General features: G+C 40.1%; 1 protein-coding gene across 1 annotated transcript; it reads right to left on the bottom strand.

Annotated features, from left to right (window-relative positions):
* Positions 1 to 145: 145 nt before the first annotated feature.
* Positions 146 to 7340, bottom strand: LOC145464298 (putative iron/ascorbate oxidoreductase DDB_G0283291). The gene is made up of 5 exons (XM_081448145.1): positions 7281 to 7340; positions 6239 to 6457; positions 5098 to 5287; positions 3311 to 3561; positions 146 to 1897 (listed from the first exon to the last, which is right to left on the bottom strand). The coding sequence occupies exons 2-5, from the start codon at positions 6333 to 6335 to the stop codon at positions 1623 to 1625; spliced, it is 813 nt and encodes a 270-aa protein (XP_081304271.1). The 5' UTR covers positions 6336 to 6457; positions 7281 to 7340; the 3' UTR covers positions 146 to 1622.
* Between the last annotated feature and the right edge of the window lie 7576 nt (positions 7341 to 14916).

The raw sequence follows: 14916 nt of genomic DNA, 5'->3' as shown, positions 1-14916 counted from the left end.
GCCCTTCAACTTTGGATAGACTTTAACTGAATTTGTTACTTGCATGATTGGGTTTTTTTTGTTTGTTTTTTTTTTTGTTTTTGTTTTTGTTTTTGTTTTGTTTTTTTGTTTTTTTTGCTTTTTTGCTTTTTTGGCTAAAGAGGAATGAAAAAAATCTCTCCCTTGTACAGTCTGACTTTGGTAGTCTAGTAATTGTTGGTTAATGGGGAAAACTATAGTGGAGATGGGGATAGAGAACCTAAATAAAATATACACAGAGTGAAATGTTGCTTTATTAATTGTTTACAAGTTACTTGTTGGGTGTGGCGACATTCTGACAGAAAACCCACTACGATTACCTCCAACTGTTCTTCGAAGCTAAAAACCTTTGTTTTGATCGCAAAGTTTCTTCCCTTTTCCTGGAAATATTGAAAAATGTTTCAATTCAAGGCGGGGAAGCCATGCTTCGATCATCTCCAAGCCAGGGTTGGCAGGTTAAGAGGAGGAGGGATATTATTATTATCATTATCATCATCATTATTATTATTTGCTGATGTTGTTATGATTTATCATTATCATCATCATCATCATTATTAGTTGTTGATGTTGTTGTTGTTGTGATTATGTTTCTTTTATTTATTTATTTTTTCGATGGATCGGTCGGTGGATAATGAACAGCTAACTCGGGGCTTTGCTCCTGGCCGAAGACAGCCGATAGAAACCACGAGGACGCCGTTTTGTAAAATAGAAATCAAGAGCGAATCATCTCACTTAAGCAGAACTATAACTAAACTTCCGTCTAATAATGATTTCCAGTTATGTGTTCCTGTAGTACTTGTAGTAGTAAGAAACCACAGGCTTATTTAGCGAGACGTATTGCGTCGTCAATTGAAGCTTGCAGCTGCGTACAAAGCGAAAGCGACCCTCGGTACATGTGGCAATTTTGAATTAAACTGATGTTATATTTTTGTTAAGTCACATAACGGTAAATGTCATTCGTTCAGTCTTCTTGGGAAATAGCCCCTTCAAGGCGTTGGGTTACTTGGGGCACAGCGCGAAAAAATAGGGGAGAAGCGCGCCAAGCTTCTCTTTCCTTTTTTCGCTCCGCCGTCTTTTCATGCCACGCCCTACTAACTGAACGCCCGGAAGAGGCTACTTTGGAAATGAATTAATTGGTAACGTTTCTAAATCTTTCTTCCGGTCTTCAGAGAACTTGGAAACGGCGCAATTGTAGACAACCCAGCACACTAATAGCTAACACACTAATGGCTAACAGTCTACGACAGGATTAGCCAATCGGAGTGCCGCATTTTCATTAGTATACTATCTTCAATTTTCTTTTGAAAAATACTTTCCACTGTTTCGTGAAATATTCTATCAAGGTTAATTCTTAGCAGCTAGTTCTGGTATCGATACAGGATCTGATATCGATGTCTGTATTGAAAAGGTAAACAATTATGAAAGTGGCTTGAGAGAAAGGAAAAAATAAGTTATTTACCGGCTTAGGGTCGCTCCGTATAGTATTTAACTGTCGGTCACTGTTTTCCACTACACGGACCTCCAAGCCGGAAAATAACACACATATCCCCTCTCCTTCCTCCCATCCCCCATTTGATATGTTAAGACACTCCGTCCGTATATAACTATTTGGAAAACCAATCAAAACTTTGTTGGAATTTGGCAAGATAATAATCACCAAATCTGAAGGGCATTTTTAATAGTAACTCTGGGGTGTAGGCAAGGTGCCTCGTCAGGTCGCTATCCAAAGGCTCGATGACACACTTGGGGTTGGGTCCGTAAAAGAATGGGGCTGAATATCTGTGCTTATTTGGAGAGCTCCTCACACGATGGATACTTGCGCGATAAAGACCCTTGGTCCAAGCCTCTAGTGGGTCTCCGACATTAACGACGAAGGTGCCTGTGGGAAGAAATAATGAGTTTAATTTTCTTTAGAATTCTTTATATCCTACAATTATGAACCACTGCGGTAAAAATAAAGGACTTAATAGACGGATAATTCTTTTCTTGAGTGGGGGCGGGATTGGGCAATTTCCAAAAACAAATTCCTGCACAGCAAAAACTGCGGGGAAAAAAATCGTGCAAGCAGAGCCATGGGGAAAAACATCGAGCAAGTTCTTTGTACTATCCAGGTCCTGTGTTCGACTTTAAAAACATTCTTGCTAACTGTTGCCCACCAAAAAGAATCATGCACAACCTAAAAATGATTAAAATGTGATGCTCTAGAAAATTGCCCAACCCCTCCCCCACCCCCCTCAAAAAAAAACCGGGCGGTCCCTTAGCTGCTAAGCTGTAAGCTGAAGCGGTGTCAGTTAGCTTATATAACACTAAGCAAACTCAGTTTTCCTATGCGCCTGATTTCAGATCAGGCAGATCGAGTGTATACCTCAACTGCTAAAGCAACAGTCTTTTTTTTAAAAGTTAAAATTTATTCCAGCGGACTTTGCTGGGGAGAGGTAGTTTATTTGAAGAGAATTTTCGCGTCTCCATTGCTTACGAATTGCACTTGTATTATGGTGGTGGTCGCTGATAAAATGTGCAAATAGTTTCATGTGATGAGTCGTGAATTAAACGGAAAATGTTTCTGAACTTAAAGACCAAATATGGGCTCTTTGGTCAGGAACTTATAAGGCTTAAGACATTTCAGGTTAAGCGATTTCTCAAGTCTACGTCGCGCCAAACGTTCCATACCGTCTGAGCATACAGCGGTTTCGCTCATGAAGCGATCAGGAGTACGACTTCCCCCTGGATGGGATGCTGGTCCATCGTAGGGATACCCCTCCCCCTTCCCCTCCCCCTCCCTATAGCATTTAAATCACTGATACTCATTTATGCAGCAGGATGGAGAAAAGCAATGTGATAGCATTGGGACGCTTTCCATTCAACAAAAAATTTCGAAATGGGGAAACTGTTGCAGAAATTTCCAGGGAAATTTTCCAGAAAATCAGAAAATTGCTGAATTTCCGAAAAGCAACCATTCAAACGAAAATTCTGGAAATTCCGGTAAGAAGTTTCCGAAAGTTTCGGTATACCGCGCAAGGTTTTCTTCTTTTCCGGAAATTTTCGAAAATGCTGTTCCATTCGTTGCTGGAGATTTCCGGAAATTCAAACCGGAATTCATCATCGAAAGGACAGCGTCCAATGTAAGACACCGGCGCCCAGGGCTGGAATCCGGACCGCTCGATCCAGATGTCACAGCACACCAACCATTAGGCCTCGCACTATCGATTTGATTGTGAGGGTGTGATTACTAAGGGATATAGAAATTGGGGTAAAAATGACAACTACTATTTTCTACTTTAACAAAACTCACCAGGAATGGGAGGTACATCTATCCAGTCTCCATCCGGGGTCTGAACTTCCAATCCACCGACCTCATCCTGCAGTACCATTGTAAGCACTTCGTGGTCCGTATGTGGCCCCACCCCCCACGAGCTGCCCTCCTCACCGGGGTGAGCAGGGTACGACCACATTGCCATCCACGCACTTGGATTAGAAAACATGTCGTCAAAATAATTGTTCCTGAGTTGTAGTGCCATTGCTATAGCACGCATTAAAGATAACCTGGAAATAAATGTTTGATATTCATAAGCGACAGCGTGAATCAAGAGCTTTTTTTTCCTCGTTACCCAACGAAAATTTCACTGACGACAAGAGGTACTTTCCACCCTATCTTAAGTGAAATATTTTGGTATGTCAGTGTTGTTAGACTGCAGGATATAAGAATTTTTTTTCGGCGATTTCATTTTGGAAAAAAAGTGTCTAAATCCTTAAATATTGTTTCCCGACTCTGTAGTCTGGGTGTTAGAAGAGAGTAAGGCGGCTGTCTTAGCTAAACAAGAAAGCAACTTCAGAAGGAGAATTCGTGAGGCCTTGGAAATTCTATGCCAGTCTCGGACGCTCGATCGAGACCGTGGACTTCCGGCCCTATACGGAGATGCTGTGGCATGTGACTTGATCACGAGACAAATAAATTCCCGCCATATTCACTTGAGAAAGACGCTGCGACAGCATCGAAAGTTTGTGATCGATAGAACACCGAATCTGTTTCGGTACCTCGTTTCTTACTTATATTATATTTTTGCACGACTCCAAAAGCTAGTGAGCTTTAATTTAATCGTGTTTAAATGAAATTGTATGTCTGTCCGTCTGTCTGTCTGTATGTCTCTCTGTCTGTCTGTCCGTCTGTCCGTCTGTCCGCCTGTCTCTCTGTCTATCTGTCTGTCTGTCTGTTTGTCTGTCCGTCTGTCCGCCTGTCTCTGTGTCGGTCTGTCTAGCAGTAACAAAGGTATCTTACTGCTTTCTGTGTTTGACCAAGTTTTGGATAGTGTTCCAATCAATAAAGTTAGGTAGCGTTAACTTTGAGTGGTGCTAACTCAATGTTTCCCGCATATTTCCTATTGTGTTTGTATTGCTGTATTCATTTTAGTCTGTTATAAGGTCAAAAAAATAGTTTCTTGTTCTGTCGCATGGCGAAAGGCTCTAGCGCGCATTCCTCTCCAATTTTCTAGGAGTATCCGCCGACACCTTTCCCGAGGGCGCATAGTTGCTAATAACTGTAATCACAAGAGACAAAACCAGATGCGAGTTTAGTTTTTTCGAAATTCCTGACTGATTTCAAAAAACCTGCAAAGTGCTCTGCAAATTAACGATTTTTGTAGTTTTGTTTCAAATGCTTTAAGCGTTTATTTCCTGCCAGAAACGGCTGCCCCGCCTCTGCAGCAGAAATCCAATTAAAACCTTAGCTCAGACAAATTTGAGAATTTAAACCAATAAAGGGCAAAACTATTTTTTTCTGTCTACACCAATATGTTCCTAAACGATACTTTTTTCGAGTGAAAATAGAGCTGTAACCCGGATAGGACGTATGTAAAAAGTAGTTAAAAAACGTTGTCTGGTTAAAAATATTAAAACATAAGCTTTCGGCTATCAGTCTATGGCCTTTAACGAATGGAAATGTTGGCGCGCGAATGAAAATATTTACGAAAAGGGGTGCGAAAAATTTTATAAAACTAGAATACAAAAGAAGTGTGACTGTGTGTCAGCGTATGACTTCGAAAACGGCATTTTCTAAATACGAGTAACTAAGTATGAACGCACCCAACTGTCTTCATTTGATCCCTGTATTGCTTTACAGCATTAGCAAAGTTTGGAAGGTCCCTCTCGTCTGGGTACTGATTTGGCCCCACCATGGGAGTGCCAGAAATGATATCCGGGTCATCAAAACTGACATCCGGTCCAAAGTAGATCCCTTCCTTGATATCTACCTTGCCTGCTGTCTTTTCTGATCCTGTAGGAGTACAAATAGGATGAAATAAAAGTTCACAGGAACCAGACCTCGTGATAAAGGGTTTCTATCGGCTGATAATTGGCGAGGAAGGAAAGCCTTCAGTTAACTACGATAGTCAACAGTCCAATTCTTTTAGCATAACCCAGTTGAGACTTATGAATATACGATGTTGATAAAACTAATTTATTTACGGTTTTGTGTATTACTTTCGAGTCATAATGCATGAAGAACCATGCACTTATGCGCCTCAAGATAGATCGTTATATTGTTTGCTGTTTTTTGTAATTTTTTGTAACATAATCGCAGGCAACTGTCAGCCCATAGGTCCTCGACAAAAACACCCAATGCCAACTCTTTGAATAGTAGGTCCACAGCACTCAAACGCAAAAATTCTGAACGCGATTTCGGTTTTCCTCGGTTGTAAGAGTTTAAAGCGAAATGTCCGAAATGTTCAAGACTTTTACCAAAAAGAGCAATAATAAACAGAATTGCGAACCAGTTTATTAGGTTAATAAACATTATTAAGTTTTGTGTTTGGTCTTTGCTTTTGACCTGGATGTGGATACCAACTTGTAAGCTACAGTTTAAGGCGGGAGATGAGCGCGCATTGCAGTTGACCGCCGCGGAAATAGCCAATCAAATTGGGCCCAATAGTCAGCCACTGGGCTTATAGCCGAGATAATTAACTTCTTGGCTATTTTTGCTTTATTCAATAACATGATTAGGTCCTGGGCCGGGAATCTTGCCAGGGTCTCTAAACGCATTTGTTGCTAACCGGTTAAGAGGCACCCTCTCTCCCCCCTAGAGGGGGGTGGAGGTGGTGGAGTAGTAAGGGGAGAGTCGTGCAATATTTATTTTATTATTCTTAAATTGTAATATGTTTTGATCGGATATCGGGCTATCAGTTAACAGGAATAAGAAATTTAAGCTGAAAGCTTTATTTGAACAAACCTTTCTGTATATACCCTCTGTAAGCCTTGCTGTTCCTAATGTTAAGAGCAATTTTCTTCTTGAAGGGCATGTCAAAGAACAATCTTGCGGCCTCCATAATATCATCTGTTGTTTGCTGGGGGACACCGTGGCCAGAGATGTAAAAGAATCCTATGTCGCGACACGCTTCGTGAATTTGCTTCACTACCTCACTCGCGTAGATCAAAGAGGACTGTCCCTCTGTTATTCAAAACAAACAGCATGGTTATAACAAGCTCCCTAGTACGGCTTGGTCAGGTTCATTAGCTGACTCCCATGCAAAAAGAATGAGGGCGCTCGTCGGGAATTTTGAATAATAATGTGGATTTGGCTTGAAATTTTTTTTCACCCCTAACAGGTACCAATTCTAAACGACACATCATCTCCTGTCCCATATTTTTCGTCTCAGTACCTTCAGAAGGTACCGCAAAAGCTCTCACTGTGGACCTTGTGAGGCTGAATACTCTAAGAGGCCGGTAACAAAAGCCCTTTTTTAATCCCTGAAAGGTGCGACGAGCACCCCCGTCCTTTTTACATGGGAGTCCCCCGGGGACTCAAACGCATCGACGAACATCGTTTTTTCATGTTTAAAAGTGTAGTACCCTACTATGCGGTTCAGTCTACCAAGAGTATGGAACAAAAACGTTATCAGTGAATCTTTCTCACATTCCATTTCAGTACGTAAAAGCGATATATTTTATCGAATAGCGTTGAGGTATTTTCCAACATTTCTTTCATTTTATACAGCTCCATTGTTGGCATGACTCGGCATCATTGACTCAGCAACATTGTTAGCACGTGGGAAAGTTTCATTCAATTCTGAACCTGGTAGGATTGGAATCCATGATCTTCCGTTCGCTTTCTACCGAGTGCAGAAGACCATGGGTTCAACTCCCATCGGGCATTCAAATTTTCCTCTTTTTTGTCCCCGTGCATGACAAGCTAAATACAGTTACTTTCTACAATATGACCAACCTTAACATTATCGATAACATTAGCCATATTATCTTCTTAAGACTTGTACCTTTCAGCAATGGTGAAATGTCGATTAAAGGTGGCGCGTGTTTTCCAAACGATCTTGAAATTACTGTCAAAGCAAAATAAAAGTGTCAGACGGAGAAAAGCTTAGGGTCAACTTGCGAGATGCGATTGATTTGAGCGAGAGAGGATAAGAGAGAGTTAATCCTTTATACGGATGTTATACTCAGTATACCCCTCTCAAGCTCTTTTTAGATCACTTCCGGTTTAGGAAATCCCTGGAGGGTCTAAATGTAGCCAATCCCGTAAAGCCGATTTTGCTCACGTGTAAAGCCCATCATCCTTCACGAAAACATCCACGCGACGCGCGTGGTAAAATCGGCGGAGAAACTGAGTGCCATGTCTAAAAATAACTCGAAAGGGATTACCTTGCTATGCGTGTGAATAACTCTTCCTTTATACTCTCTTGATTTGAGATAATTAATATAATAATTTTTCATACCTGAAAACATCGTTGGTAATCAGATACTCGAAGGGCAAACAGCAGGGACGTTTCCCTAAAATGAAAATAATAAATCAAATAGAGAAAAACGAAACTACAATGTTTAAAAATACTGTAGTTGTAGTCAGGCATAGTAATAAAATCTTAAAAATTGTTGTCACTGACTTAAAAATCTTAAAAATAGACGTTTCGGCTAAAATACTATAACCTTCTTCAGTGATGAAATGAATGTTAACGGCGTCTAAATGTAAATGAGATGTTTATAAGAATGTGACGAACTCGCTAGGGATTAATTTAGCATTTTGTAAATGTCTGGAATATGCGTGTAGTCATTAATTGAGTTCGGTTCGCGAATGGAATGCCACGCTTCCAAGAACAATCTACGCGACCACAAGGGACAGCGGTCTATGACCTTGACATTATTAAAATCAAATTCGTGGTTGTTTTTCATACAGTGTTGCGCCAAAAGAGAGTTCTTGTCACATGTGAGAACGGCTCTTTTATGTTCTTTTGTTCTGGATCTCAGTGCTCTGGATGTTTGACCGATGTAAAGTTTTTCACAGTTTTTACAACTGATTTTATACACGACACCAGTTGACAGGTCTTGATCGAATTCGTCCTTCGGTTTCTTCGGGATCGAACCAACCGTTTTGACGGGTTTATGAGCTTGAATTTGTCCTTCGGTTTCTTCAGGATCGAACCAACCGTTTTCACGGGTTTATGAGCCAAACCAAACCACCTAAAGCATTAAATCAGCCCAAAAATAATCAGCCTCAAAGCCATAGAGGCTTTGTCACTTTGCCATATTTTCAAGGAATCTCTAAAAAAATTGCAAGAACTTTAGGACAATTCGACGTAAATGTTGCTCATAAACCCGTCAAAACGGTTGGTTCGATCCTGAAGAAACCGAAGGACAAATTCGATCAAGACCTGTCAACTGGTGTCGTGTATAAAATCAATTATAAAAACTGTGAAAAACTTTACATCGGTCAAACATCCAGAGCACTGAGATCCAGAACAAAAGAACATAAAAGAGCCGTCCTCACATGTGACAAGAACTCTCTTTTGGCGCAACACTGTATGAAAAACAACCACGAATTTGATTTTAATAATGTCAAGGTCATAGACCGCTGTCCCTTGTGGTCGCGTAGATTGTTCTTGGAAGCGTGGCATTCCATTCGCGAACCGAACTCAATTAATGACTACACGCATATTCCAGACATTTACAAAATGCTAAATTAATCCCTAGCGAGTTCGTCACATTTTTATAAACATCTCATTTACATTTAGACGCCGTTAACATTCATTTCATCACTGAAGAAGGTTATAGTATTTTAGCCGAAACGTCTATTTTTAAGATTTTTAAGTCAGTGACAACAATTTTTAAGATTTTATGAAATTACAATGTCTTTGTAAAAGTTGTAGTTTGTCTTCCGGGGGGGACTCCCATGGAAAAAGGACAGGGGTTCTCGTCGTACCTTTTAGTGGTTTTGGTTCCTCTTGGGGTGATCAGCCTTAAACGGTCCACAGCGAGAGCTTCTGCGGGATCTTTTAGGGGATTGACTCCCAAAAAATATGACAGAGGATTATGTTTTTTTTAAGAAATGGCACCTCTTAAAGGTCTAAAAAAGTTCAAGCCACGCCCACAAAATAGGAAATTTGTACCTCTTAGAGGTTCTTTTCAAAATTTCCGACGAGCACCCTCGTCTTCTCTATATGGGATTCCCCCGCCCCAGTGAGTTGTCTAAGCAAAAGCTCATATTGCAACTGCATATTCGGCGATTACATCTTTGATTTCCAGCATACGCTCAATATTACTGAAACTACTATTATATTACAATCACGTCCTGTGTTCTCCTCGGCTTCTTAGAAGAGATGAGGTTCAAGTAAATCACTAAAAGGTTATGGCGAATGTCTGTTTTTGCAATCTGTTTCTTTGTGGTTTTCTTTAGAGTCTGCTTTGCTCCGAGGTCTAGTGCATTTGTGAAAATAGTTTATGGGGCGCATGTTATGGACTTGAAAAATTAATCATGAAAGTTGATGGCCAACACAGCTGAAACCCCTTTGCGGAACTCGCTGCAGATTATGGCTCCGTGTTGGTTATTCAGTACAAATCACTTTAAATTGCAGTGTAACATGCGTCTTTCAGGTATTTCTCCATTTCCCAAGGTAAGCTGAAAACAGCAACTTAAGAATTGAGAAGTACTCAAGATATTTTTCCATGTTTTGAGTGTTGAGCCATATATAACCTTTTTGGGGAGGTATATGGTGCTGTCAAGCTTGAGGATTTTCGGAAAACCACTTATTTCCACTTGTAAGGATATTGGTAGCTACAATTATGGGACGCCTGAGTTTTTATGAGCACGTCCGAGAAATTGTTTACAATCCAAGTTATGTTTATTATCGATAATGCTCCAGTTATTGCAAAGAGGTTGAAAATATCTTGGTCATGGCTATGGAAAAAAGAAGCCAACATCAGTGATCTCGACCAGATGGAATCGTGGCCAAACAAAGGCCACACAAAATTGATCTTATATTTGTTGAGAATTACAAGATTAATTTTTGCTGTTTTCAATTTAGTTCAGTTTTCGTCGCACAAGAACTTACTAAGATCTTCGCAAAATGGAATTTACAATATCTAACTAAGTTAAGTTTTACGCTGCTACCTTTGTTATACACTCAAGAACTTAATCTTTGGCTCATTCCGGCTTCTCATTTCAGTAACTGGTCATGAATTACAACGCAAACTGAAAGAAATCCCAACAAAGGAAAATTAATTGCAAATAAAAAGGAAACAAGTCTGTTTAAGAAAATACTTAGTGCACCGCAGCGATATTAAAAATTACAAGTGTCAGTACACAGCGATATAAAAGGAAGAATACCTTTTCCGGCGCTATGACAGAAATATGACAGTAAACATGATAACATTAGCAGCCAAGAAAAAAATGTTACCAATACCTTAATCTACACCTGGAGACACACTGCGATCATTTTTGAGTGTAGCAGGTTGAAGATTGTTAAACTGGGCGCAAGCAGATGTGAAATTATTTTTTGATTCTGGGTTATATTGCACAAGGCAAGGTGAATGGATTCAAAATCGCCTTCACACGGAAATGAACACCTATAAGCCGTGGTCAAACGGCCCATGATAGTTGATTCTGCCCTTGCTATCATCGAGTATGATATGCGTGCTCAAATGGGAAAGCTACCATCGACTATCATGAAAAATTTGAACAAGCTCAAAGTGATTGATAGTTGATGATTGTTTTTCGTCAAATGGAAGCAGGCGCTACAACTATCGTCGACTATCACCAACTATCATGCGCCGTTTGACCAGGGCTTTAGCAAAACGAGATCGTCAGCGCTACAGAAAGAGGCTATCGATAGGGAATTCGATTGTGACTAGATAATTTCAAAATGTGCAAATAAAATCACGGTGTTTTGTGAATTTTCCATCAAGTTTAGTTCTTGCCACCCGCGAAAAGAATCCTCAATGAAGCGAACACGAAGCGAAATGATACATCATTGATAGCAATTTTTTATTCCTCCAATCTTTTATCTAAAGCAGAAATTGGGTAGCTTTGAAAACGCTTTCTGCTGTTCATTTGCGTCCGTATTAGCAAACTGATCATGAACGACGGCACGAAACGTGAATTCTCGTAGAACGAAACATCGCAGAATTTAAACGTAGCATAGACTGATAATTTCTAAAAGAAAATCCCCCATGTAAGTCAATGCCAATATTTTCTAGATTAACTGTACCATACTGAAAATATAAAATAATAAAGGACTAAATTACCTGATGGTTAAGTTGAAGGTTAAAAGCAAAGAGGAAGATATTAATACTAGGGCTCCATTTTATAAAAACGGTATTTGCATGTTGATAATTTGATTGGTCAAAGTGCAGTCACATGACCAAAGACTTGTACTGATCTCTCAGAGGTCTAAAATAGAGTATCTATTTGAGTCAGGTCTGAAAAAGGGCGTCGATAATAGAATATTTTGGCCTAAAATAGGGTAAGAGTTTCAAGAGCGAGCTTAACACCCCAGGAAAAATTCGGTAAGTACCCCCCCCCCCCCCCCCACCCTTCGTGACGAACCAAGTAGACCTATAGCCCTTTCAAAAGATCTTTGAAATTGAAATTACAACTCGCTTCAAAAGATCGTGGCATTACTTTCTTATCCAATCTTATCTTGTGTTTTATCTAATTCTGAACAAAACTGTTGGTAAGAATCTGTCATTTATATTCAACGTGGCAGTCTAATTCGTGGAAATACTAAATTGCAAAACTATAATTACCAGATTACTTGAATTTCTTAATAATATTCTTCCTCTTAAGCTCGCTTGCTTTCTAATTTATGCCCAGCAGAAAATGTATTTTGTCCGTATATTAGCGAATTCATATTTTAATGTTCATAAATAGATCATTTATCACCAGAAAAAGCGTTTGCCGATAATGTCGTTTTAATGTTGTGTATAAATTAAGAATTAGAGTACTTTTTTCGTGTTTACATAGCCTCATCTAGACAAGAGGGGAGAAGAAGTAGGGAGAATTGAGACAGTTATGCATAACTGTTTGGACGAGGCTATGTAAACACAGAAAAAGTATTCTATTGCTTTTATAACGTAGTTTTAAAAGGTACGCGCGAATCTAAAACGTGTTCACATACTCTCATCTAAACACACCTATCGACCAACGAGAGCGCGCGTAGTATCTCTGTTATTCCATAGCAAAATGTACAGCTTAGAGTAATCCGAAAAAAAAAGAGTTTTAATGCATAAAATTGATATTTGGATTTATTTGTGTAGGTAATTTGTGTAGGTACTGGTATGATGAAATTCTCTCAAAATTGAAAGAAGTTTCAGACATTAGGGGTAGTGTAAATCCTTAATTTCTAGAGCCTTTATGCGATTACTTGTTTATAATATGACTGAGAAACGCACGAAAGCGTGCCCGTTAATTTGCACTGCAGACTGACGAATACTTCGAATTATCTTATGTATCGAAACTGAACAAAAAAATTATTTTGAAGAAAGCAGAAAGCTAAGCAACAGTGAGGCCTAGCGAGGTGCTAATGAAAAGAAGAAACATTTTCACGTAGTTTTACGTTAGCACTCCATTTTAATGTATCAGGCGCCTTGTGATTTTGCGTGTACGAACTATTTTCAATTTATATGTAAAAGAAAAATCGCACTTGTATTCATCTCTTGTATTCATCAAACACCTCACGATGTGTAAACTAGCTGAGAACACGCAATATTCTTTTACGCGATTTTGTTTAAAGATGTTAAGACCCGGTCCACACTACGCCGGAGAAATTTGAAAACGCAGTTTTATTTGTTCGGTTAGGCCATCCGTCCACACTAATCCGTCACGAAAACGGAGCTTTTCGAAAACGCTCATCAGACCGGAGGAATTTGAAAACGCCAACTTTGCGTTTTAGTGTGAACGGAAAACATTTTAAAAACGGAGCTTTTCGAAAACGATGACGTCAAGTTAATCATATAATTGCTGTCCGAGTTTTCCTCAAACACAAATCCAGATTGACCAGTGATTGTTCCGAAGTGACTGGTCTTTTCACAAAAGGCTTCTGTTCTCCGCGCGAATTAAGCACTTTGCGATCCGATTATGGGGAGCCGTAATTCCAGTTAAGATCAGTTAATCCAGGCAACCGACCTCGTACCGCAATACCAGGCGAGTGTTTACCCCCCGGGGGGTACTCCCGGAAAAATTGGGTGAGGGTGTGCGGCCCGCTTCCCAAAACCTTTATCCTATTTATGACCAAAATCTGCGATTTTCCCTACCCTATTTATATGACCTGACCAAAAATTTCATACTATATTTAAGAGTGATTTTCTCGGAATGTCAAGAATCGAAAGACAGTAAAGAAAAATTGATTTTTTTGGTTTATATACTTTTACTTCTTTGCTTTATATTTAAACTTATGCAAAATTTTTATCTTCACTTTTAAGCTTGATAATGACCGGAGTTCGTTCAAAATGTCGCGCGCTTTTACCGTTAGTTTTTACTTGAAAAACATTTAAGCAAGAAAATTAACGAAACTAGAGTAACATGACGTTTCGACGACTTCATGTCATAATTGTCAAATGAATAAACTGACAACGACACGATTTGGAAAGAAGTATGAGCTTACTTTTGGAGAACGCCTATTGATATATCGAAGTCAGTAGTTTTCATGAACATGATCTTTTGGTCTTTCGCATATTTATTATTACGCAGCGTTATAGTTATTAGCCTTATTATTTCTGCCGTTAAGTGAAGCTTGCAGACTTCGCACTTTCCGTTCGGAATCGCTCGTTCCGAGCGGGGAGACCGAACAAGCGAGCGAGCAAACGAGCGCGCCTCGGGTGAGCAAAAAATGGGGACAACTGTTGCCTGCGAACGCCGACGTATTTCCGGCTGTCGCTTGTCTCCCCCGAAAATAACGGGCGCTTTCCATTCGACCAAATATTCCGGTTTGAAATTCCTGGGATTCCATGTGACGAATGGAACAGTATTTTCCAGTTGGTTGGACCAATCCGTCCCAGGTCATCACGTTCCAAGTTTCGCGCGAAAATACACGAAATAAAAAGAAAACAAACGGCGGACACTTTAACTTTTTGACCATTTTTACTTGTTTTGGAGGTTTTTGCCCACTCTGAAGTTGAAACAAACGATGTATTAGGTAACTTACTTACTTACCTACTTAGGCCCATCGCTCCAGGTGGAGTACGGGCCATCAAAAACCCCTCGCCAGCAAACTCCCCTGCAAACTCGAACTTGAGCTTTTCGCTCAGCTTCTTTCCAGTTGTATCCTGTCTGCTTCAATTCCGTATCAGTGTCCCGTCGCCAGCTGTTTCTGGGGCGTCCCCTCTTTCTCTTCCCTTGGGATTTCCACCTCAGAACCTGCCGGGTGATGTTGTTTGGTGCTTTCCTCAGGGTGCGACCAATCCAGCCCCATTTTCTTCCCAAAATCTGTTCACCGACCGGTTGTTGTTCCCTTCGCTGCCAAAGCTCCTCATTGCGAATTTTCTCAGGCCACAAAATGTTAAAGATACGTCTCAGGCAGCTATTTATGAAAGTCTCTATCTTCAGGAGTGCCTTTTTTGTCCGCCTCCACGTCTCAGATCCACAGAGGAGAACAGATTTTACGTTGGCATTGAAGATGCGTAGCTTTG

The sequence above is a fragment of the Orbicella franksi genome, chromosome 12 (assembly GCF_964199315.1).
Source record: "Orbicella franksi chromosome 12, jaOrbFran1.1, whole genome shotgun sequence".
NCBI classification, from domain to species: domain Eukaryota; kingdom Metazoa; phylum Cnidaria; class Anthozoa; order Scleractinia; family Merulinidae; genus Orbicella; species Orbicella franksi.
This window is presented reverse-complemented; position numbering and strand designations above follow the sequence as displayed.